The following is a 22998-nucleotide window of genomic DNA, read 5'->3' as shown; positions in this document are numbered from 1 at the left end:
CTTCAAACTTCATTGCCATCTTTTACTTCAAACGCCAATTCATTTATCACCACCTACAATGTCTGGACGCCGCAATGTCTGGACGCCGCAATGTTCTGCCCTCTGGTGGTGGAAAAGTAGACCCCAGATATGCCCTCGAGGATCCTTCTCATAGTTCCAGCTATCCACCTCGATCTTCAAGGGGCAGAGACTACTTGCGCCGGACTGAAGGTTACGAGCCTAACCCTTACGGCAAGCAAATTCAGCACACGAAAACAAGAACTCGGCACTAGGGAGCCTACTAAGCATGCCCCCCTAGAATATGGTGAGAGAAAAGAGCACCGCCAGCTCAGTAAGTTGGCAGAAAGGGCAGGCAGACATGCTGAAAGGTTCGGCCCAGATATTCTCTTATGGCCGTTGGTTCGTCATTGACAATTAGTCTCCAGGAACTCAAAGGCCAGAATGGAGTTTAATGAGCTTCATATTGGCCGTAGAAGCCAGAATTCCTATGTGAATCACAAAAGGGAGGCCGACGAGGCTCTCGAATCAGCCGACAATTTTCAAGTGAAAGCTGAGGAGCATGAGCGCCTCTTGAAGGTGGGTCTTATCTTTTTGTCTATTGGAAAGCATATACTAACGAATCTGAAGGGTTTTAGAGCTAGACGCTAGACTAGATATATCAAGACGAGCCTGTCAAGTGAGCTGGTCTTCCTTGACAAGATACTCGACAAGATACCCCATGATAGGCAATTTCCTTTTCTGCCCTGAATGATTCTGTACTGTCTTCTTTTTGGATTTATTTATATCTTTGCCTTGGTTATATGTCTTATTTCTGTTTGTTATATATAACTATTGACTACAGAAATCGCCAATACCCATTTATTTTATTCTGATATTGCCAATGATCTGTCTAATATCATCGCTATTTATATCTATTTTCAGTGCACAGACAAGCTAATCATTCCTGAATAGATTATAAGGTCATGGACTATCAATCTTTGCTCTATTTTTCAATGGCAAATATCATTCGCATAATTTTCAACCTCGTGTCGTCATATATGATCTTATCGATGCAGACAATTTGATACAAGCAAGGACTCGAATACTCAGATCAGAACACAAATGCAAGACACGATAACTAGTGTTTTTAACATAAGATAAGCAAACGTTAGATTATCCATCAGATCATTCAATCTTACCATGTTTATCAGCCCCTATGATGGCGATTGATGGAGAATGTATCACATTCAACCAGCGCCACGATCGATAGAGCGTCGATAGTCGGTGTGGCTGCAGATTGGATGCAGGGGATAGGCGATCTATAGGAACAAACATTCAGGAGCATCGAGATATCACCAGGAAACGGAGTATTTATGCAATGGAGAATTGAGGCTGTAAAGGATGTAAGCCCATGTTTACTCTTCAATCTGTTTGTTGATAGAGCATCAATGTTAACATCGAAGATGAAGCAATTGAAACAACACCAGACACGATCTGCCAGCCCTTGCTTGAGGCTGGAACGCGAGGAGGTGAAGAGTGAATAGCGATGTCCAATTAAAGATGCCAGAATGTAATGTAATATGAAATAATATAAATATAATATAAAATAGCATCACTGCTGGTATCACAACAAACGCTGCTACCCCAATCCGGTAATCTGCGCTGTCTGCTCCCCCTTCTTTTGCCCCTCTGCAACTTCTCGGCCAATTTCTCTCTCTTCGTCAACTTCCAGTCGATCATTCATCCAGACGAGGCAACCCGTTCTGCTGCTTCTCATCATGCAAACACTGCAGGTTTTGTTTTCTGGCCTTTGGTCGCTCTCCAGTCTGAAACATTTCGAAATTGCTCCCAGTTGACCAGCCTTTTAATCTTCCAACTGCTTACACTCCTTTAAGCTCGCTGCTTTGGACAATCGTGACATTATCAACCGCAGGAACGATTCGAATGAAACAGGACACAAGACGATAGACTGCGATGGCCGATACCTTGAAGCGAAACGCGACTTGGGGTGAGACTGCTGGCACGGTTTTTCACTCCAAGTTTCCCGCCTCTGAGAAAGAACCTTCGTCGCCTGTATCACGCCAATCGATGGATAGAGCTAGTACTCTCGTCGATTTTCGAGCTGGGAGTCCCCGGCCACCAGGATATGAGGATGACGATGACATAGCAAGTTTGGAGTTCAGAGAGAGCGCAAAGGAGAGAGAAGAATATCCCGAATCATGGAAGCTGGTCTTTATCACCATCGGGTTATGTCTTTGCGTGTTTTGCACGGCATTGGTGTGTATCTCCGATTGCGTATGAGTATTCTGGCTAACCTTGGCTTTAGGACAACACGATCATGGCCACTGCTGTTCCCAAGATTACGGACCAATTCAACTCCCTGGCGGATGTGGGCTGGTATGGTAGCGCCTATCTCTTGACGACATGCTCCCTGACCCTCATGTTTGGCAAGCTATATACCTTCTACTCCATCAAGTGGATTTATCTGATTGCTCTGTGCATCTTTGAGCTGGGCTCATTCATCTGCGGAGTGACACCAAACTCGCTTGGATTGATTCTCGGACGTGCCGTTGCGGGCCTGGGCGGCGCTGGTCTCTTCTCCGGATCGATTCTCATCATCAGGCAGACGGTACCACTTCAGCAACGACCTATCTATACTGGGCTGATGACATCGATGTTCGGAATGGCCGGTGTTGTCGGTCCATTGATTGGAGGTGCCTTGACTGATCACGTATCGTGGAGATGGTGCTTCTATATCAATCTGCCCATTGGTGCGGTGACTGCGTTGTTCATCATGACCTTCTTCAAGGCACCCAAATGTATCAAAGAGAGAACCAGTTTGAGAGCACAGCTGGCATGTCTTGATCTCCCAGGTACTATATTTTTCTTGCCCGCGATCGTCTGCGTTTTGCTCGCGCTGCAATGGGGCGGTGTTGAGTATGCTTGGAATGATGTACGGATGGTTGTCCTATTCGTCCTCTTCGGCGTTCTCATCTCTATCTTCATGGGCATACAGGTGTGGCAAGGAGAAAATGCTACAGTTCCTCCGCGACTGATCAGGAACCGTAACGTGTGGGGGTCTGCCTTTTTCACTTTCTGTTTAGGAGCTGCGTTCTTTATCTGCACCTACTATGTCAGTACACCCAGCTGCTCCAAGTGATGCTATACTGACCGCTTCCAGCTTCCCATTTGGTTCCAGGCCATCAAGGGCGCATCAGCAACCAAGTCAGGTATCATGAATCTCCCTATGATTCTCGCAGTCGTCATTTGCTCTGTCCTCTCCGGTTATCTCGTCTCCGCGATAGGCTACTACACGCCGTTTATGATCGTCTCGTCAGTCCTAGTATCAATCGGTGGCGGGCTGCTTACAACCCTCCAGGTTGATTCCGGATACGCCACATGGATCGGATACCAAGCCCTCTTTGGCATTGGAGTCGGCTTCGGCGCCCTGCAACCGTTCATGGTCACACAGACAGCCCTCGCCGCCGGCGATATTCCCATCGCAACAGCCTTCATGATGTTCTCGCAGGGCCTTGGAGGCGCCATCTTCGTATCCGTCGGCCAAAACGTCTTCACCAACGAACTCGTCAAAAACGTCACTACATACGCACCAACAGTCGATGCCGCAAAGGTGGCACACACAGGCGCAACCATGCTCCGAGACGTCGTCGCGCCAGAAGCCCTCCATTCTGTCCTGCGCGCGTACGACGAAGCCATCACCAATGCGTTCTACGTGGGTGTTGCCATCAGCGTCATCTCCCTATATGGCCCACTCTTCGTCGAATGGATTTCCGTCCGAGGACGAAAAATTGAGCCACCGACTGTTTAGACGCAAAGATCTTGACTCGAGACTTTCTTGTATTCATTTCTCACATAAACAACCCCTTTGTATGTACTTTATCTAGCGTATATATCAAAATCAAGCCTCGTGTCAAGACTCATCCATAAGAAGTGATAAAAAACTGAATTGCAAAGACGAACATCTATGGGAATCAACAAGAGAATGAAAGATATCAAAGGTTAAACAGCAGCATAAAGGCTTAAATAAACACCCCAAATCACTCCACACGCACTCCCAAACACCACCCGTCTATCAACCGGGACAACCGTATACAACAGCGTCGACACGATAGGCCGATACTTGAGCCGGGCAATCATGATCGGACGAAAGTCCTGCTAAAGTCAGTCTGACAATTCACATCCCAGCAAACACATGATATGATATAAGTGAAGATAGAAAGAAAGAAAACACACCTCACAAACCAACTCCCAAGCCCTCCCCCACCCACTCCCCTTGAGCAAATTAATCAAAATCACAAAAAGCACAATATTCATCACCGACCCCACCGTCTGGTCGAGGATGAATTTTATCGCAAAATTGCGTAATCCAGACTGTTTCTGCAGCTGGGGACGAGCTGGTTTCCAGCGCGCCGGTTTCTCCTTTCTCGGGAGGAGATCTTCGGCGTCGATGGATGAGCGCGCTGCTGCTGCATCTGAGCCTGATGCAGCTGTAGAGCCCAGTGCAGATGCATTGTTAGTTTGGGTAGAAGATGCGCGTGGAAAACCGGGATATCGCGCTTCGAGATGTTTCTGCCAGACGAAGTTGATGGGGACGATGATGATGGCGTAAGTCATGAATTGGAGGAGCGCGAGGACGTTTAGGGTGAATGGTTTCTTTTCTGAATAGTTAATATCATATTGCATATATTACTTACATATATCATATTTTTTTGTATTTTAAATCTGGTTTAGATGGAGCTACGTACGTTTTTCCCATGCTGGTCTATCACTTGCGCCAGGAGGTTGGAGAAGACGTTGAGAAAGGTGGATTGGATGAGGGTGGTGGTTAATGCGGACGGCATGGTTAATTAATGTATGTATGTATTATGATTAAGGTTAAGAATTAATCCATATTAGCATCTTGACTTTGTTTTGAATGGAATATTGATGATAAATGGGTTCAAGGCATTCGATTCATATTGAGGCTGCCTGCGATGGATTCAAGGAGAGTGAGATTGTGATGCCAAGAAGCGACCGTGTCCTTACGATTTTTCTACTCCAAAGCAAGCCTTGTTTTGCATTGTTTTCTCCGCAGATCAACAGTGATTGATTATCTTAATCTTACGGATTTTCGAATGGATTCTTTGTTTCCTTTGACCATGTTTGATATCTTAATTGCCCCATACTCATGGTTGAGATATTGAGAACGTCGCACCCGACGGTACATAAGGATGACAGACAGAATAAAAATAGATTCATGATTCATGTACAAACAGCAAAAAACTAGACTAGTAAACTCTCTCTCTTTTTGAAAGTTACATTCGGACCATCCTTTGCGCTGGTAAAATGATCCACCAATGCGAAATGTCCCTCTTCATCTTCTCCCGTCCGATCTGCCAGCTCAATATCGAACAGAAACAGCACCCGCGCTATTGTCAGTCGCATCTCCATGAACGCCATGCTCTTTCCAATACAACCGCGAGGGCCGATGCTGAACGGGCAGAACGCTCTCCGTGCTTGTTCGATTTCCTCTTTGCTGACCTGCCATGATCCTGTGGCTGTCTGGCACGTTGCGCCTTCGATCCAGCGCTCTGGGAGAAATGCGCCAGGTGCCCGGTAGTACTCTTCCTGGCGATGAATCGAGTATGTCGGTGTGCCGCAGTCGGTTCCCGCAGGTAGGTACACGCCATCGACCATGGCGCCGCCTTCCATAACCTCACGCGGTGGTGCCCCAGGCACTGCAGGACACAGACGCATTGCTTCATCGATGCATGCTTTGATATAAACCAGCTCATTCAATTTGGGTCCGCTAATAATATCCTCGACCGATTCAAAGGCCTCGCGGATTTCCTTTTTCAGTTGTTCCATGGCCCGCGGTGTGCGGACGAGGTAGAAAATAGTCGCTGCAAGGGATGTCGACGTTGTGTCACTACCTGCAATCATCAAGACGTTGGCCTCGCCCCAAAGCTCGGGAGTGGTGAGTCCTCTGCCAGTCTCGGGGTCCTTTGCGTTGAGCAGGTAGTAGAAAAAGTCCTTTTTAGAGTCGTGGCCGGCCTCAGCACGCTCCTTGGCCCGCTTGCTGGCTTCCACTCGTGAGTTCATGATGAAGTTCCACCGGTCGTTGGTCAAAGTTCTGATCAAGATTTGGTCCAAATGCCAGCTATCCAGCGGCATCCATAGTCCGCACTAAGTATAGTCAGTATACACATCACCATAAATCCAGACTGCAATACTCACCACGTAATGCCGATTAGCAGCTCGATCCACCAAGCCGACCATCTTCTGGTTTCCAGGCGAGATCAACATATCAAAGCTCTTCCCAAAGCACAACTCTCCCATGACGTCGTACGTAAGATATCCAAACCAGTTTCCCATATTGCGAACCACGTTGCTCGTCTTTTCGTTCCCCTTCATACCATCTTCGCCACCCAAAACTGCACAAAGCTGTCGCACATGCAAGAGCATTACATCCTCCATTGCCTTGAGCGCATGATCCGAAAACGCCTGGCTCAGCACTCGTCTCTTGCGCCCATGCACCGTCTTGTCAATCACATTGTGCGTGTTGTATACGCCCTTGATGGCAGGAAAGGCGTTGTAGAAATCCGCCTTTTTGAGTCTCTTTCCGTGTCCATAGATGTCATGCAGGCCTTGATCGGTATTGACCGAGACGAAGTTAGGGGCTACACGAACGTGCGAGCCATACTTGGCATGACAGGCGTGTAGCCATAGATGTCGATTACCCTTCAGCCCATGATACAGCTGAACCCAGGGTGTGATAGAAGCAAGGAATGGGCCCGGAATCTGTCGGAGAGGGTGCAAGAAACGGTTGTAGAGGGTGTATGCGAAAGACTGCAGTGGGTCAATTGAAACCCGACCAAGTCACCAGGCCGGGGAATAAGACATACCACGACTCCTAAAAACAGGACAATGCCGCCAATCCCCCTTTCTACTGAAAAGTTTTCCACGAGCGGTCGAAGCAACATGGCTGTTTCTGTATGATGATGTCCGAGGACCGAGGATAACCGCGCCCAACCGAACCAAGTATTCCCCGCAAAGCTATACAAATGGTCCTTCAAGCTCAGGTTCAACCAGAGATAACCAAGTTTGATGATGAAATTTGAAGGAATAATAGGGAAAAACCAGTCCAGCTCTAGAGGTATCTATATACCCTCTGGCTCGGTTAGATGCGGACTTGCGCTTTTTCAGCCTGGCCAGCTTATGCCGTCATCGACCAAAGGGCGATTGGTAGATTGCGGGATGTCGATTAGGAATGCGGATTTTATTATTGATGGAGGGATGATGCTTCGATATTGAGATTTGACTCATTGCTTCTTGGTGATAGACCTTTATATGTAGTAATCGTCCGCCCATCTTGTAACCCTGCGTCTTGTTCTCTCTAGTCATGCTTGATAGATGCACTTTCATCGTGTCTGCCTGTCTTATGCTCAACTTGCTTAATTATTGTATTCATTCCAGTATACTACATACTGAACAAAAGATTGACCCACCATGCAAGTGGGCTGGAGTCATCCTTGCTGCTTCATGGGGGCCGCATATATCCGTCCTCAACCCCAGCGGGGCAGGGTGTTTACTCCTTAACACTGCTTCAGTGTAAGGGCCTTTAGTCAATGTGAATGCAGGAAAATAATCAGTTCGGAGGTTATGCCCTCTGTGGAACCGTAGTGAACAGCAAGAAACACCCGCACATAATCGGGGATTGAGTGAAAATTGCCGTCGATTTACCGCTATACGGATCCCCTTGAAACCCGCGTGTTGAGACTGATTGTTGTATACCTATTATATATCCTATGCAGTCGACGGGTTGTATACCGGTACCGCATTCAGTAATCGGTTTCATTTTGATATCCGCCAAGTTTCATTGGCGGTAAGTGACGGCTAAGTTGTGTAACCGTGTAGACCCCCATCGAGAATCCATTGTTCATTATCGTCATTGTCATCTTGTACTCGTCTCCACGTTTGCTTTTTCTCCTTACGTGCAGTTCCTTCCGCCTGTTTACCATCGGGGCCCTTCCACACAGGCCGCAGCAACCCACCGGCTGCGAGAAGCGGGTTATGGCCGAACGCTTCACCACGTCGTTTACCCTCGTCATGGGGAACACTTTTTTCGGCCTCGGCCTCGGCTTCTGCCTCTGCCTCTGCCTCCTCTTCTGCAGATGGACTAGCTTCGGCAGGTCCAGCAGACTGGTAAACTCTTGTTACCCGGCCACCCTTGATATCTAGACTCATGATAGTCTTCTTCTTCTCCCATTCCGGTCGTGCCTTTTCCTCCATCTCACGCAGAACTCGTTGTTGTTTCTTCAGTGCCAGAGCTCTCTGGGCAGGGCTCATCCATAGAGTGGATGCCACATTAGGCGTCTCGAAATCAGCCGCCTCGTCTACTACCCGCGTCCGTCGTGCGTTTTGCGCCTGGAAGTTTAGCAGTCGGTCACGATGCGCTTTCGCAGCGTCAAGCTGACGGTCCTGTGGCCCAGATCCAGGTCCTTGACCTGGCCCTCCCTCTCGGTGGACGCCTTCATTGTGTGCGCGCATTTTCTCTTGGCCGCGTTCCGCCCGCAATTCCCGAATCATACTTTGCACCTCCTCATTTGAGAGAAGAGCCGTGCCACAAAACGAGCAGGGCTGGAGACCTTCCAGCGAGCAAATAATCTTTCCACAGTTGAGACAATTCGGGGCAGGAGTAAAGAGCGGATGGAGTGAAGCGTAACAGTTGCATTTCTGGTTCCCTCCACCCAAGGTCGGATTCGTAGACACCTCGAGCGCGGCGATCGCAGCCGTCAGATCAGAGATGTTATTGGTAGTCAATGAGTTCTTGGACGAGCCTGCTGACCCTGTTCCTGCCGGTCGAGATGATGCTTTGGCGGCTTTAGACTTGACATTTGGCAGGATATCTGATATCACCGGTCCCGAAGCGGATGGCGGGGCCTTGGCCGTCGATTTGGGGGCGGGAGAAGGATTCCGTGATGAAGGGGCAGAAGATTCGTAGGGCGATGGTCCACGAGGTGGTTGAAGGGAAGCCACAGGCTCAGTTGACAGCGATGACGCACCAGCATCCTGCTTGTTTCCTCGCGAGCGTGATTTGGGAATGTAGTCCTCCTCCATATCTGCCTTTCTGTATCCTCCCGTCACATTTCCGAAATTTTCTGGTCGACGAGCTGGACCAGCACTATGCAGTGGTGCCTTTGGTTTTTTGCCCTTCTTCACTGTCTTCGGTGGTCCGTCATTGTTTCCTCCGCTGCGTGCAGGCGATCTGTCGGGCTGAGGGGGTCGCTGGGATTCTCGTCGCGAGTTGAAGGAGGCAATGAACTCGAGAGCCGCAGGGGAGTCGCCCAGGAGATTCTTCAAGTGGTCGGCGCTGGCTTCCTTGGAGAGACCAGCAGCGTAGGTGATGATCTGCGTGAGAGATTCCTCGTCCAGCGGGAGAAGCTGGGCGAGACGAGGGGCTCCCCATGAGACGAGGTTTGCGTTACTCATAATTTTTGTCGAGTTTTTGAAGGGGCTCGATATTATTCAGAGTTTGATGGTTGCCAGAACCTCATTTCGAGCATCTGGTAGTGAGGTGATTGTTGTCAGGAAGTGAGATTGAGATGACGATTGACGCCGTTGATTTGTGGTGGATTTTGCGGGCCGATTTAAACCAGCAACGATAAACGATAAAGATGGCGGAGAAACAGGCGATTTAACAGCCCAACAGCAATGAATACTATTTATAGATAATTTTATTACCTACAGTGGCCATTTAGAGCATCAAAAATATATTCATTTAACATAAAACAAACCCCTGGTTTTGTAGTTCGATCTGCCGACTATCAAGGCCAAGCTATTGTACAATTGAAGCATCTATGCAAGAGAACAAGAAAAGAAAGAAAAGAAACCATTAAGCCAAGACAGAAAGAAATGACGCCGTGCATGCCCCTTGTTCTCAACATGGCATGTTTTCATGGTATTAGAGCAGGTCCCTGTTGACGCCTTCTGATGCCGAATATTTACGTCAATATCGTTAAGGAAAAACACAAAAGAAAAAGGAATATGTTCAAAGTCCTCTAGGTCCGGTCCTCAGCTCAAGACAAGGCCGGCATTTTCAAGGTGAAGCAAAAGAAAAGGTTGAGGAGATCTATCAGTTGTCTGCGTTGGGTTCAGCCTTGATATCTCCGTCTCCTGCAGCTGCAGCATCAGCGGCCGCAGCCATATCCGGAGTGAGGCCGTTCTTCAACTTGCTGCTAGAAGGGGGTGGTTTCTTGCCCGATAACTTCTTCGGCGTGTTGAGTTTCTTTTTCTTCGTCAGGGCAGAAGGAGTATCGTCATCTGCAAGGGGCCGCTTGGGCGGTGCTGAGCTGGGCGTGCCGCTGCCACTATCCAGCGGGCCTTTATTACGGTTCGTTTGTCGACCTGAAAGTCCCAAGCATCGGTCCAAGTGCTGCGCCACTCTCGTCACCACAAAATATCTCGGACAGTTCGGACATTTGACTGTGGGGAAGGAAACCTTTTCCGGAACAGCGTGCTTGAAAGAACTGTCGGGTGTGGTGGGAGGACTCGACGCCGGCGTATTCGACGTATTGGTCTGTTTTTTCTTCTTCGGGTTTAATTTGTCCGTAGCAAATGGGTTTCCATGGACATCGTGTCCCGGTTTGGAGATCAAGGGCTGCTTCTGACAATACTCCCGGTAGGGATCTGGGGGAGGACGAGCACCGAGGCCAGTAACTGGATACAAGAGACGAGGCAGCCGGCAGTCGGGACAAATGATTTCTTTAGTCGTTTGGAGAGGGTTGCCCTTAAGATAGACCTTCCCATCTTTGAAAATGGCCCCTTCGGTCTCGACTTGGACATCCTTGAGCGACTTTTCTTCAGCTTCTGGGTCACCAGGCTTTGACGAACTGGTCGCCTTGCCGCTGTTATCTTCGCGACGCTTGGCTGCCTCCTCTTCTGCTTTCTGTCTGGCAATCACCACCGCCGATCGCATCCGCGCAATCTTTTCATCGCGGTGGGCTTGGGCAACAATGTCATGGATGATATTGTAGAAGGTTTCATTGAGAATGTCACATGTCTAGATTAATTAGCGTCCGGATTTGGCGTGGGCTGTGGACAGGGGATTGATTTCAGTAACCTACCAGTTTTGCAATGGTTCCTGAAGGCAAGGACTGCCCTTGTCCCTCTGTGCCATTAGATTCCGCCATTTTAAAATCGCAAGCTAGAGGGCTGTGTTAGAACTCATCTTAAGGATTATATGGAGCACGGTAAAGATATTGCGACGTAGATTGCTGGACAAAGCATGCTCGTAGTACATGTGACGGGAAGAGCAACAACACAGGACAAATATAGGCCTCAACCTTGAGAAGCAAAATAATGTGGGCATGCGATGCCTTGCTGGCGAGAGGATTTAAGCCAGAAGAAGCTGAAACTAACCTGAACTGCCTCTCGTCTAGAGACAACAAGATGAAATATCTGCTTCCCGGCACAATCCTTCCAGATATTCGCAAATCGCGGATGAATCCCTTTGGACTCAGTATAATAATTTCATATGCCACCAATTGTAATCGCGGGGGGCAATGAAGCGCTCGGGTGAGCTGAGATGATGCTAGTAGTCCGCAGTGGTCTGAGAGGCGACGAGCATAGGAAGACGACGGGAAAGGAGTAGCAGGATTTAGGAAATGCCAGCCAGGAGGTCAATCGAATGTCCGGATCTCAGAGGAGCGGAACACAACAGCAGCGGCCAGAACCCATCTGCTTCGGTCGATTTGGGCATTCGGTGGTGAGTGAATGGGGGTGTTCGGTTCTGTTGGGAGCCAGGGAGGAATCAGTTGGTTTGAATGGACCAACACTGAGAGGGGGAGCAGCCTCATACCTTCACGATGCTCGAGTGAATGATCCAGTCAGTCACCGGACGTGCTTGATGCCCTCCAACTGGACGAGATGTTTCTGTTCTGGTCGAGCGTCTTGTCCGCGGAATAATCCCTAATGACTTGTCACTTGGCCAACATCACCTGCGCAAAGTCTCCCTCCGCCGACCGGCCATCTTATCTTATCGCATCTCCGCGTCTCGCTGCGTCAACGGAAAACGACGCGCTGCGATAACTTCGTTTTTCTTCTTTGCTACAGTCGACACGGTGGTTTGATTGGTTTTCTTTACACTGCTGATTATCCTCTTTGCTATCCATCATCATGGCTTACCAGTTCTTTGCCAAAGCGCATCAGTCCAAGCAATCATCTTCTCCACCCCTCTCTCCTCCCCAGCCGTACAACAGCAACAGGCCTCCTATTCACCCCGCACCGCTGGTTTTCCCTCAGTCGACTTCTTCAACTGCGACATCCAAACCACCAACTGCAGGTGACTCGACGTTTCAACCGGACCCGTATCCCCAGTCTATCCCCGCAGGATACCCAACCCCCCACCCCCACGTCACCATCGAAACGGTCAGCACAGCGCATATCCCTTCGCTGACCAGGATTACCGGTCTACTTCTGCCAATCCGCTATCCTAACTCTTTCTATACGGCGACTATAACGGACCCTGTTATCGCGTCGGTGTCCCGCGTCGCCATCTACCATGACCATCCAGTAGCGGCGGCCCCCGCATCTTCCTCGTCTCCCTCTGCTCTAGGCAGAAACACGGGTACCGATAAAGTCATAGGCGGGATTAGATGTCGACTCGAACGTTTCCCACAGGTCACCTCTGAATTACTCAAATCGCAGAACCAGAAAGAACCTACAAACCTTTACATTCAAACTCTTCATCTTCTCTCTCCATATCGGGGTACCGGCGTTGCAGCTTCTCTGTTCAACTCGCTCATTTTTGCATCATCGGACTCCAAGTCTGGATATCGTGTTTCAGACTTAGTGAAACATTACAACATTCGCACGGTCACGGCGCATGTCCACGAGGCTAATGAGGAAGGGCTGAATTGGTATCTTGCCCGCGGCTTCCAGCTCGAAGATGGCGTGGTGGAAAACTACTATCGACGTCTGAAACCATCAGGAGCGAAGATTGTTAGATTCGTTATTCAGCGGAGTGATGATGAGGAAGTGTCAGCCAACAACGCCAAGGATGAAGGCGAGTCCCGGGACGAGAAGAGTCCAGATGATGACGATGATTGGGAAAAGATAGAGGCTGAAGATGGAGAAGAGCATGAAGATCATGGAGTACGCCCGATTACGGACTCTAAGAGCTTGGAAAGAGAAGATTCGGGAAGTAGGAAACGGAAGGCTGACGATGAGCCTCAGCGGCAGTGAGGTATTTTCTTTTCACGTTGACCGACTCTTTATGTTTATGATATTCATTTGTTTTGGTGTTGCTGCTATTGTTATATTCTTTCTGTCATTCAGGATACCCTTTTCCATAGTTATACTGGGCTATAGAGCGCAGACGATTCATTTCGGCCCATTGATCCCTTGGCATTTGCATATTTAGAAGCATATGCATTGAACATTTTTGTTGTCCTGGCGGATTATCTAGATTTACAGGTTAAGTCCTGCTTGCAATACATGATACAAGTTTTTTCCTTCCAATGGCTAAGTGTCCTTGTTTGATATGTCCAATTAGAAGCAGTCAGATAGTATAGTTATAGATCATGTATATCAAGATAAATTCAGGAAAAATAAATACAAAAACACCAGGGTATCGCGTTAAAAACATCAAATATTATAGTTCTCTGCGTGCAGAAAGATTTCATCCTTACTCGGGTCTTTCATCACATCTGTCTGCAGCCGGGCTACTGTATTCGCAACCTCAACTCTCATACTCGGAGGTCCGCAGACGAACACACAAGCACGGCGACCAAATGTCTTAGAGTACTCAGTGAGCATCTGGGGAATGTTAGGACGGAAGTAATCAGTTCGCCATCCGGTTCTTCTTTGAGTTGGGAGCGAAGCGTAACGGGGCGTTGGTCGAGGGCTATTAGCGAACCCGAAATTGAACTGAGGGTTCGGGTTCGGTGGGTAGCCGTTTGGCTGGTAGGGACTTGGAGATGCGTAGTTGTGGTAGTAGGGATTGTTATTGTAGTGTTGGCTGGGGGCGACATGTGGCATGCTATATGCTTTTGGCAGCTCCGTTATGGCGTCTTCGTTCTCACGGTGGAGTTCCTTTTCACGCTGGGCATCGCCGGCTGCTTCTTGGCGGATGTATGTTGAGCTTCGTTTATCCATGCCCTGAAGCATGTCGTAGATCTTTTCTTGTATGATATCTCGATTGGCCTCTCCTGGTCCCTGCTGCGCATCTGGTCTGGGACCGGTGAGGAAGAAGTGGCAGTGGACAAAGTTGGGCGGGGCGTAATCTCTGCAAATCCGCAGCTCCTCTTTGAACCATTCCATGCATTCGGGGGTCTTCATGGACCAGATTACCCGCACCCTCTTCGTCACAGCCTTGCGGTCCCGGATCTGCTTGATCAGGTACAAGAGCTGGCTTGCAATTGCTGTGATGCCACTTCCACCAGCGAAGAAAATGATGTCGTCGAAGGCTGCCATCTCCCGTCGCATGCCCCCGTATGGGCCCTCGAGGTAGGCCGTCCACGTCTTGTACGGACCGTACTCGAGTGTCTTGCTGAGAACCTTTCGTGTAAATCCACCCCTGGGACGGAAAACGACGGCCAGGTCACGGTATTTTTCTCCATACTGGGATGGAAAGTCGTCACTACAAAGCGAGGCGATGGTGAAGGGGTGGCTTTCGAAGAGTGAAATACCCGGCATACGGAGGTATATATATTGACCGGGTTTCCATCGCATTCTCGTGGGAATAGTCACCTTGATCGCGTTTTCCGGAAGGATCGTGATACCAGACTCTTCGCCGATCATGAACGACATATGTAATGGATTTGTCCAGTTGACAAATAATAGTCGGGCAGCATAGGATATAGCCCAGATGGAAATGGTAGCCCAGAGGTAGCTCCAAGAGGTCAAAAAGTTTTTGCTGTGCCAGAAAAGCATAGCGACGAAGATGATGGACACGGGAAGATGCACGAAAGAGAAAAGCTCGTACATCCAAGCCCGAAGCACTGGAAGGGAATGAAGGCATAGAAATAACAAAGGTGCCAGAGCGGCAAAACCGGTTCCATAAATGTACATGTTTCGCGGAAAGTACTGTTGGTAAACGTATAGAGCACCGTCTTCCCAAACAGGGGTGATGTAGAACGGAATCATATGGATAAGGCTAAGGAGCAGACAGAGATAACCGGCCCATCGATGTAGCACATTGAGACGTTCATGACCGATGCCTGTGAACATACTGATGAAATTGGCCTTGGTGCTAAGGGCGACGATCCAGGGAACCAGAGCAACCGCAATCATACCAGCACGGATGGCCAACGGAGGCGATCCTATGGCAATGGATGAGTAGTATAGAGGCTGCGGGAGGAAGCAATAGAGAATGACGAAAATTAGCGCAAACAGCACGATGAACGATGTTCCCAGCGAGGGAAAGACGATCTGTAATTTCCATATCCTCAACACAGGGAGAGGCCGATAAAAGATCCATCTCACAAACGCCAGCGTATTATTCAGTGGCGCAATGGTAGACACTGACGATTGTTCCTTCGCGGCGTTGGGAAGTGGTCCATGGGCTGGGAAGAAGTGGGCAGTGGAACTGTCGGTTGCAGCGCTGGGAAGCTCATATTCTTCCTGTTTGGGTTTCAAAGGATCTTCTTTGTATAAGGAGATGCGAATCCGGTCACCCCATGTGTTGTAGCATCGAACGATCGTCGTGAGAGCCAGCAGGATAACGGCAAAGTATACCCATCCTGCAGCGTATTTCCCGGATTGAGACCATAGGTCTCGTTGACGCTCTGCGATCTGCGCTGGTGTCCATGAAGCAGTGACAGGGACATTGATTCGCTTCACCAGCGAAGCCATCGAGTCCATCGAGTTCATCGGATTCCAGATAAACATTATTGTACTTGTGATTGGCCAGCAGCCTTCGCGAACAAAGCTCTGTCTCCCTTCACTGGCGATCCCGTATTCTCACAAGGGAAGCTCATGAAAGACCGTTGAAATAAAGCCTGCTAGTATGTCGATCACCACATACCAGGATCAAAAGCCCCGATAAAACGAGTGAATACGAGGTAGAAAGACAAGATCGACAAACAGCTGGGGTATGAAGAAAGAGAGAGGAGTGATCCATCCTGGGAGGGAGACGAAGAAAAAGAGAGACAGAGGAAAAGAGCTTAGCCTGCCAGCCTGAAGATGGGCTCTGCTTATCGAACCGCCCGGTGTGATTGGCGGGAATAGCGCTGTTCATCACGTTCTTCATGCGGGGATGCGTTATTTGTCCATCAAAAAGGCTTGATTCGCGCATTCAGCTGTCGAGGATATCAAAAACAGCGAGTGAGAGACCCCCGTTTACCGCTGGCCAAGAGCCTCCCGTCCAATGAGAAGCTCAGACGGTCCCGGCGAGGTGACAGTCCACTCGACGCGCGCATTAGCGGAGAACTCTGTCGGGAGTGGAGCGGGATTCTGGGCTGTCATTGGCTGGGCAGTGGGTGTTTGCAGATGCTCTACAGGGAACGAATGGGAGGAGAAATATCCCTGCCGGTATTGGTCAGTGAGAATGAATCGGTTTAGTCAGACCGAGAGAGAATATCATCGCAAATCCGAGTCATGTCGGACATAATGCAGAATACAGACAAGAGAAAAAATTGGAGAACTGCAGCCTTGTACAACCATAAAGTGTTAAGGAGTCAAAGATAGTTAGCTAAGCAGGCACTTGCGATTGAGAATAGGGGAATTAGTTGATATTAGTTGTTTAGAGGTATCATGTGATTGTCTATATTAACAGCATGTAACGTCCAAATGTCCCCGCTGCCATCGACCACCACAGTCCCAACACCACTGCTGTTTACATATCGAGCCTGTCAGAAAGTCAGTCAACATTATCATCCATGGTATCTGGAAATGCACGTACATTGCATATATTTGCACCCTCCGTCCCTCTCGGTTACTGTGTTGCAGCGAGGGCAAGGCCTCGCGATTTCGCCAATCTTCTTCCAGCTGAGGAGCTCCTCCTTTGTGGCATCCAGTCGATAAGGCTGTGATGATGGATTCTTCGCTGTCTTCAGCCCACGTATCCTCTGCAACAGCCCAGGGCTTCTTCGAGTATTGCCCGGCGAATCTATTCTGTGGAATCGGGGTTTGGCCATAACATCATACTCTTCACATGTCATTCCTTCATGGTAGATTGTATCGCGGTGGTTGAAACATGTCCAGGTGCCACAGGCCCTGCAAACAACGACCGGATCTTCTCGCCCACCAACGTGTAGTTGGCCAGCACCACAGTTCATCCGGGCACAAGTGACGAATTCAGAATCTCTTTCTAATATCTGTCGAGTCCTTATTGTGTCATAGACTTGGAATGTTTCTGCACTGGCCCATCGTTGGACATCGTCGGGCGAGAGGTGTGTGTGGCAGAGTGGACACATCAGCGACTCTGAGTCTGAAGAGAATTGCATGTCCAAGCTATGGCGCAAGCAAGATATACAGATATGCATCGTGGGTGTCCCAGAGTGATCACATCCTGCAGTGATAGGCGTCTGGGGGTATGAACGGTGATCGAGGCTTTCGAAACAGGAAGCGCATGTGAAGAGCTGCCCTTGTTGTCGTTCTTCTTGTTGTTGTTGCTCCTCTCGTTGCTCTTCTCGGGGCTCGTCATTCGATTCGACAATACGATTCAACTCAGAGGTGCGGTTTTGGGGTGGTTGGACGGGATCCTTGCGTAGCAAGCCCAAGACAGCGCTGGCTGTGACAGCATCGCTCCAGCAGTTGCTATCATCGGTTGGTTCCCATGGGATGTTACTCCTGAGTATCGGCTGGTAGCTTTCGTGGCGCGAGAAAACACTCTCTGTCCTCGGCGATACTGGACTGTATAGACTGTATCTCACGTCCTGGCTACGGCGGCTGAACAGCGGCGATGGGAAGTCCTCCCTATGAAAGCTAGCAGGAGAGACTGGGGGATTTGGTGACGGAAATGGTGTTGAAAAATAATCATCCATGTTTTGTTTCGCCGCAGGTAAGTAATACCTTTCTGCCCAAGCGTTCCCCAACATTCTTGATCGCAGGAGAAAAGGAATATCAAGTTAGTTGAAATGTGCAAGATTCCACAAAAGATGAGGTGAGATGATGATAACATGGAAAGGAGTCTGACAATTCAATAGAAAAATGTCATCCCCTTCTAGTGAGATTTCTTATTCACGCGACTAGATCCATACATCCTGCCGGGCTGCACGCTAGGATGGATAAGAACAGAGGTTATGCACCTCACTCCACATGAGGGAGGGCCAAACCAACACAATCTCAAATCCCGAAGGTTATAATTCAACCATCGCCCACCGAATACGAGGCTGTGAAGTTTGCAGGGCAGACCAACAACACGAAATCCACCGCAAACTGTGTCTAAACCCACCGGTTGTTAGTCCACAGCCAGAGCTGGGGGCCATGTTGTCCGCCATAAAGTTCCGGGCGAATAAACAAAACAGGAAGTGAAGTTGGGGGCTGTTATAACATCTTCCGCTTCATTGTCATCGAAAGCGAGAAAATTCGGATCGACAAACTCCCGCGTTGGAAAAGCGGTCATTTCAGAAACACCAACGAAGCAAATAAGGAAAATTGCCTTTGATCACCATAACAAGTCGGTGAAAATGGCCCCTATACGAGTAAAAGGTACACATGGCCAATTCCCCAAAACGACATAGAAACGCGAGCTGGTTCAAGACCAATAGGATCGACGAGTTTTCGTGTTTATATTTAGAAGACAAAGCGGCGATCACCTCATTGGGGCGAAGCTGCGAACCGAGTCGTCGCTGAGGCCACCATACCATACCGCCATGAACATGCAATAGATGATATGGGCTGACTTTTCTGCTATCCCGTGTCGTCATTGAAGTTCAGCTTGGATTTGCGTATTCGTTCTGTTGGTTTTCGTATTTTCTTTTGAAGACAAAGCTTTTTGGCGTGTTGGTCGAAAACGGGGCAGCCCAACGGATGTCAGTTGGAGAGTTGCTTGAGTTCAATGATGCCATAACAGCATGATCCCAATCCGTAAGGCGTGAAGCTGCTGAGTACTGCTGCATTAGTTATTAGGTAGTCTGACGTTGCAAGATGTGTGCTTATCGACCTGACGTCTGAGGATCCAATTTGGGAACTGCGGAACGTTTGGGGATTGCAATGCTGGACTCTGGAAATCCTCTTGGCCACAATCACCCCCTAGGGAGATTAGAGATTAGCCCAAGATGAGTAATAACATGTTATTTTGTCCAAAAGTACCGTAACTGTTGCACAAGAACGACTTCGATCTTGACTGACAGAGTTTCACCGCCTTTGATATGGAAAATATTCTGCCGCATAAAATCGTAATCCTGGAAAGGCTTCTTTTCTTCCCGCAGAGCAAGCGGCCTCCGACCCCTCATCAGAGCACCTCGGCACCTTTTTCCTCCAATTTCCTAAATCAAATAGAGGCCTGAAGTTGCACTTCTAAAAATGGCATCTTCAACAGCTACGGCTGCACACCCTGCCCCGCCGTCCCTCTCTCTGCCGCCATCGCAATTCGCCCGACTGCAGCCACACGCCTACCTACTCGCCCACTTATCGCCTCCTACCTCTAGCAACCAGCCCTCCATCCGAGCCAATGGCCGATCTGCCTCCCAATTCCGCGTGACCTCTGCGAACACAGGCTCATTGACACATACAAACGGCAGCGCCGTCGTGAGAATTGGCGATACTGCAGCCGTATGCGGTGTGAGAGCAGAAATCCTGCACACAGACGATATTGCCTCGTGGAGCGTGTCCCGGGCACCGTCATCAGATGCATCCAACAAGCGACAAAAGTTAGCGGACGACCCTGAAGCCGACGACGACGATGATGATGAATCGCACATCGAAGATCTCAGTCTGCTTGTCCCCAATCTCTCGCTGAGCACCGGCTGTGCACCTGGTTTCATTCCCAGTGCGCCACCATCGCCCCTGGCACAGTCATTGTCTCATCAAATTCTTTCATTGCTCCATGGGACTCGACTGGTTCGTGCGGAGGACCTGCGGATCTGGCACCAGCCGCCGAATTTTGGAGCGGAGGAATTAGAACGCCATAACGAGGGTGAGCAGATGGATGTGGACGCGGATCAAGACCAGAAGGATACCAAGAACCGCGAGATCAAGGCATTCTGGGTCCTGTACATCGATATCATGATTATTTCGCTCGCGGGCAATCCATTTGACGTTGCCTGGGCGGCTGTCTTGGCTGCTCTTCGGGATACGAAGCTTCCCAAGGCCTGGTGGGATGTCGATAATGAGATGGTGCTGTGCTCAGATGATGTCTCGGAGGCACGGACGCTATCTTTGCGCGGTATGCCCGTGGCGAGCTCGTATGGTGTCTTCGAGGCCGATGCTGCTGCTGGATGGAGAGCGGTGATTATCCCCGACGCGGAAGAAGAGAAGAAGATTGAAGAAAGCCAAAAGAAGGGCATGCAACGGAGGTGGATTTTGGCAGACCCTGATGGGTATGAGGAGGGCATGACCGAGGAGAGAATTTGCGTCGTTGTCGACAAGAAGAACGGTGGAAAGGGGAAGACCGTGATTGTGAAGCTGGAGAAGAATGGCGGATGGGCTGTGGACAGTAAAGACCTGAAGCAGCTTGTGGATCTTTCTGCGCAAAGATGGGACGAGATGAAGCAGATCTTTGAGCAATGTTGATTTCACTTTCTATATTGCATGAGATGGCAGTTACACATAATGATACCATGTAGATTCAAAAAAGTCCTGAATATTCTATTTCATCTTTCTATCTTTCGAAAGACTCAAGTATCTTTTCTATTTTACATTCCAACTCACTGATATAAGTTTTCAAAAGGCCAATATGCCTATTGGATAGGTTCGTGCGTCTCTTTTCATTTTCTAACACGCCTTTCATTAAGCGTCTGACTCCGCGGCAGCTTTAGCTACCCTAGGACTGCGTCTTCTTCTTTTAGCGGGCGGCTCATTATCCGGCTCAAGGGTATTAGGAATAGGCTGTTCCTCGCTCTTCATAGACTGGACACTGTTGGAGCTATCCGATGAGCTTCTCTGCTTTCGGGACTTGGTCTTTCGGGGAAGAGAGATAGATATCGAAACCAAGTCGATATCTTTGTCATCATCTTCTTTGCTTTTGTCTGCCCGCGAGTCTTCCTTGGAATCTTGTTCCTTGGTCTCGTCGTTTTCAGCATTGTCTTTTGTCTTGTCGTCTTCTTTGTCATCTTTTTTATCGTCGGTTGCTTCAGATGAGTCGGCTAAGCCTTTAAGATCACCGGTCCAAAGTCTGGAGAAGAGGGATTTTTTGCCGCCTTCTTGCTTCTTCTTTTCTTTTTCATTCTCTTCCTTCTTATCCTCCCTCTCCTTCCTCTTCTTCTCTTCATCCTCATCGTCTTCCTCTTCTTCGTCAGAGAATTGCCACATCTCAGGGATCTCTTTTTTAATCAAAGCGGTTCCCCAGAGCGAGAGGAGTACTCCCGGGACCAGATAGAGAAGTGCTGGCTGGGCATGGTTGGAGTATTGCATAGCCACGAGGGTCGTGATCATTCCGATAAGGTATCCAACAATGCTAGCCTTGAAGTATGTCTTTGGGAAAGAGCGGGCGTTATGATAAGGAGGTTCCAATTCAGAGCCACTTGGCTTGACGGATCCGGTCCAAAAGCGCTCACCCCAACCACCAGTCGCAGATTGATATTGAGGCTTGACTAGACCATGTTCTTTACCTTCGGCTTGTGCTTTCCGGGCTCCCTTCTTCTTATAGAAGAGGAAAAGGTCAAAACGAAGTGCCAGTCCCGCCATCATTCCCGGAATAACAATGTCGCCGAGTCCCAGCATCGCCAGAGAAACAGCGTCTGAGGATTCACTGGGAGCCGGTGGGCGAGGAAATAGAAGCTTTATGGGTACATCCAATTTGGTGGCAACTGTCACCATCAGTGGGGTGAAGAAAACGAAATATATATCGTAGAAGAACAACGAGCTCAGAATAAGCGTTCCTGTCCAGAAGGTCGAGGGAGACATGAACTGCAATGCACCATAGCAAAAGCAGAAACCCATAAAGTTGGTCAGCCACCATGGCTTCGTCACAAATGCAAAATATCCAACCACAGACAATGCAACGATCACACTGAAGACATCAAGCAGGCCTAAACGGCATTTTACATCCATCAGACCACGCACATGGATGCGAAGCTTGACTCGTTGATATGCAAGATTGCGAGTGGTCCAGAGTACTTTGAGAACAGAGTTTGGCAGTGGAATTGCACCGAAAATCCCTGGAAGAGGAGAGCGCCGGGTCTCAACGTTGTCTGACGAGTTGTTTGTAAAGATGCGTTCCGATTGTTTCGCCTTCCAGATCTTGCCACCTTGTCGGTACTGGTTGGGGAAAACGAATGACCTAAAGACCAAGAACATATCTTTCAAAAAGGCGACAGCAAAGAATAGGCCCATTTGAGAGAAGTAGAAGCTCAAGATCTTGTTCAAAATAGCTGGGTCTCCGAGCCATTTGATCACCAGATACAGACCGCCCAACGTCAGTCCAGCCGTTAGAGGAAACATCAGAGCATCAGATGGTGAGAGTCCTTCCATCTTCTGCGTTGTTCCCTGTTCTTCCTCGTCTTCGTCCTCATCTTCATTATCTGGCTCGTCTCCATCTTTCTTGGGAGGTTTAGCGGCTGACGACGGTCTCGAAAGGGATGCATGGGCACCGATGTAAATCGGGAAAATCGCAGAGACCAGCAGGTGTCCGTAGGTAGGAAGAAGAGGTTTTATGAGCGTAAATTGGTAAATAGCCTGCCCCAGGAGCTCGGCGAGGGGGCTGACCTCGTCCATGCCGACTGTGGAGGGGTGGATGTCAAGCTATTGTTGAGCAAATGGAGAGGTCTGGTTGTCGATGGAAAAGGTTAAATTTGAAAAAATAAAGCTTCGTAGAGTCAAAAATCAATCCATGGTGGCACAAGGTCGTGTTTACAGGAAAGATCGCGATGGTTCAATCGGAGCTGACAGGCACAGCTACGCTTATGCCAAGCC

At 49.1% G+C, this 22998-nt stretch overlaps 12 protein-coding genes across 12 annotated transcripts; 5 read left to right on the top strand and 7 right to left on the bottom strand.

Moving 5' to 3' along the window:
- Positions 1 to 129: 129 nt before the first annotated feature.
- Positions 130 to 648, top strand: ASPWEDRAFT_24133 (uncharacterized protein; the record flags this gene model as incomplete). The annotated part of the gene is made up of 3 exons (XM_040832573.1): positions 130 to 368; positions 426 to 576; positions 628 to 648. The coding sequence occupies 3 exons, from the start codon at positions 130 to 132 to the stop codon at positions 646 to 648; spliced, it is 411 nt and encodes a 136-aa protein (XP_040691845.1).
- A 978-nt stretch (positions 649 to 1626) lies between these two features.
- On the top strand, positions 1627 to 4268 carry ASPWEDRAFT_35745 (MDR family MFS transporter). Its single transcript, XM_040834289.1, has 3 exons — positions 1627 to 2256; positions 2306 to 3112; positions 3161 to 4268. Exons 1-3 carry the CDS (start codon positions 1954 to 1956, stop codon positions 3806 to 3808), a joined length of 1758 nt encoding a protein of 585 aa, XP_040691844.1. The 5' UTR covers positions 1627 to 1953; the 3' UTR covers positions 3809 to 4268.
- Positions 3896 to 5051, bottom strand: ASPWEDRAFT_312145 (uncharacterized protein). The gene is made up of 3 exons (XM_040833521.1): positions 4746 to 5051; positions 4234 to 4653; positions 3896 to 4152 (listed from the first exon to the last, which is right to left on the bottom strand). Exons 1-3 carry the CDS (start codon positions 4839 to 4841, stop codon positions 4000 to 4002), a joined length of 669 nt encoding a protein of 222 aa, XP_040691843.1. The 5' UTR covers positions 4842 to 5051; the 3' UTR covers positions 3896 to 3999.
- ASPWEDRAFT_312186 (cytochrome P450) lies at positions 5052 to 7381 on the bottom strand. The gene is made up of 3 exons (XM_040833522.1): positions 6888 to 7381; positions 6217 to 6828; positions 5052 to 6165 (listed from the first exon to the last, which is right to left on the bottom strand). Exons 1-3 carry the CDS (start codon positions 6960 to 6962, stop codon positions 5263 to 5265), a joined length of 1590 nt encoding a protein of 529 aa, XP_040691842.1. The 5' UTR covers positions 6963 to 7381; the 3' UTR covers positions 5052 to 5262.
- Positions 7382 to 7875: 494 nt separating this feature from the next.
- ASPWEDRAFT_168095 (uncharacterized protein) lies at positions 7876 to 9471 on the bottom strand (the record flags this gene model as incomplete). The annotated part of the gene is made up of 1 exon (XM_040830253.1): positions 7876 to 9471. The coding sequence occupies one exon, from the start codon at positions 9469 to 9471 to the stop codon at positions 7876 to 7878; it is 1596 nt and encodes a 531-aa protein (XP_040691841.1).
- A 643-nt stretch (positions 9472 to 10114) lies between these two features.
- On the bottom strand, positions 10115 to 11171 carry ASPWEDRAFT_24128 (SGF11 family protein; the record flags this gene model as incomplete). Its single annotated transcript, XM_040832572.1, has 2 exons — positions 10115 to 11041; positions 11106 to 11171. 2 exons carry the CDS (start codon positions 11169 to 11171, stop codon positions 10115 to 10117), a joined length of 993 nt encoding a protein of 330 aa, XP_040691840.1.
- An 825-nt stretch (positions 11172 to 11996) lies between these two features.
- ASPWEDRAFT_35741 (GNAT family N-acetyltransferase) lies at positions 11997 to 13434 on the top strand. Its single transcript, XM_040834288.1, has one exon. It carries the CDS (start codon positions 12157 to 12159, stop codon positions 13222 to 13224), a length of 1068 nt encoding a protein of 355 aa, XP_040691839.1. The 5' UTR covers positions 11997 to 12156; the 3' UTR covers positions 13225 to 13434.
- Positions 13435 to 13504: 70 nt separating this feature from the next.
- ASPWEDRAFT_35739 (putative metalloreductase transmembrane component) lies at positions 13505 to 16094 on the bottom strand. The gene has a single exon (XM_040834287.1). It carries the CDS (start codon positions 15868 to 15870, stop codon positions 13627 to 13629), a length of 2244 nt encoding a protein of 747 aa, XP_040691838.1. The 5' UTR covers positions 15871 to 16094; the 3' UTR covers positions 13505 to 13626.
- Positions 16095 to 16320: 226 nt separating this feature from the next.
- On the bottom strand, positions 16321 to 17966 carry ASPWEDRAFT_168091 (BRcat and Rcat domain-containing protein; the record flags this gene model as incomplete). The annotated part of the gene is made up of 3 exons (XM_040830252.1): positions 16321 to 16506; positions 16765 to 16829; positions 16883 to 17966. 3 exons carry the CDS (start codon positions 17964 to 17966, stop codon positions 16321 to 16323), a joined length of 1335 nt encoding a protein of 444 aa, XP_040691837.1.
- Positions 17967 to 18130: 164 nt separating this feature from the next.
- On the top strand, positions 18131 to 18502 carry ASPWEDRAFT_312020 (uncharacterized protein). The gene has a single exon (XM_040833519.1). The coding sequence runs from the start codon at positions 18241 to 18243 to the stop codon at positions 18454 to 18456; it is 216 nt and encodes a 71-aa protein (XP_040691836.1). The 5' UTR covers positions 18131 to 18240; the 3' UTR covers positions 18457 to 18502.
- A 947-nt stretch (positions 18503 to 19449) lies between these two features.
- On the top strand, positions 19450 to 20658 carry ASPWEDRAFT_168090 (3' exoribonuclease family protein; the record flags this gene model as incomplete). The annotated part of the gene is made up of 1 exon (XM_040830251.1): positions 19450 to 20658. The coding sequence occupies one exon, from the start codon at positions 19450 to 19452 to the stop codon at positions 20656 to 20658; it is 1209 nt and encodes a 402-aa protein (XP_040691835.1).
- Positions 20659 to 20874: 216 nt separating this feature from the next.
- Positions 20875 to 22800, bottom strand: ASPWEDRAFT_105358 (aspartic endopeptidase; the record flags this gene model as incomplete). Its single annotated transcript, XM_040827716.1, has 1 exon — positions 20875 to 22800. The coding sequence occupies one exon, from the start codon at positions 22798 to 22800 to the stop codon at positions 20875 to 20877; it is 1926 nt and encodes a 641-aa protein (XP_040691834.1).
- Between the last annotated feature and the right edge of the window lie 198 nt (positions 22801 to 22998).

Source organism: Aspergillus wentii (assembly GCF_001890725.1).
Source record: "Aspergillus wentii DTO 134E9 unplaced genomic scaffold ASPWEscaffold_2, whole genome shotgun sequence".
NCBI lineage: Eukaryota > Fungi > Ascomycota > Eurotiomycetes > Eurotiales > Aspergillaceae > Aspergillus > Aspergillus wentii.
The sequence above is the reverse complement of the archived record's forward strand: the minus strand, read 5'-3'. Positions and strand labels throughout refer to the sequence as shown.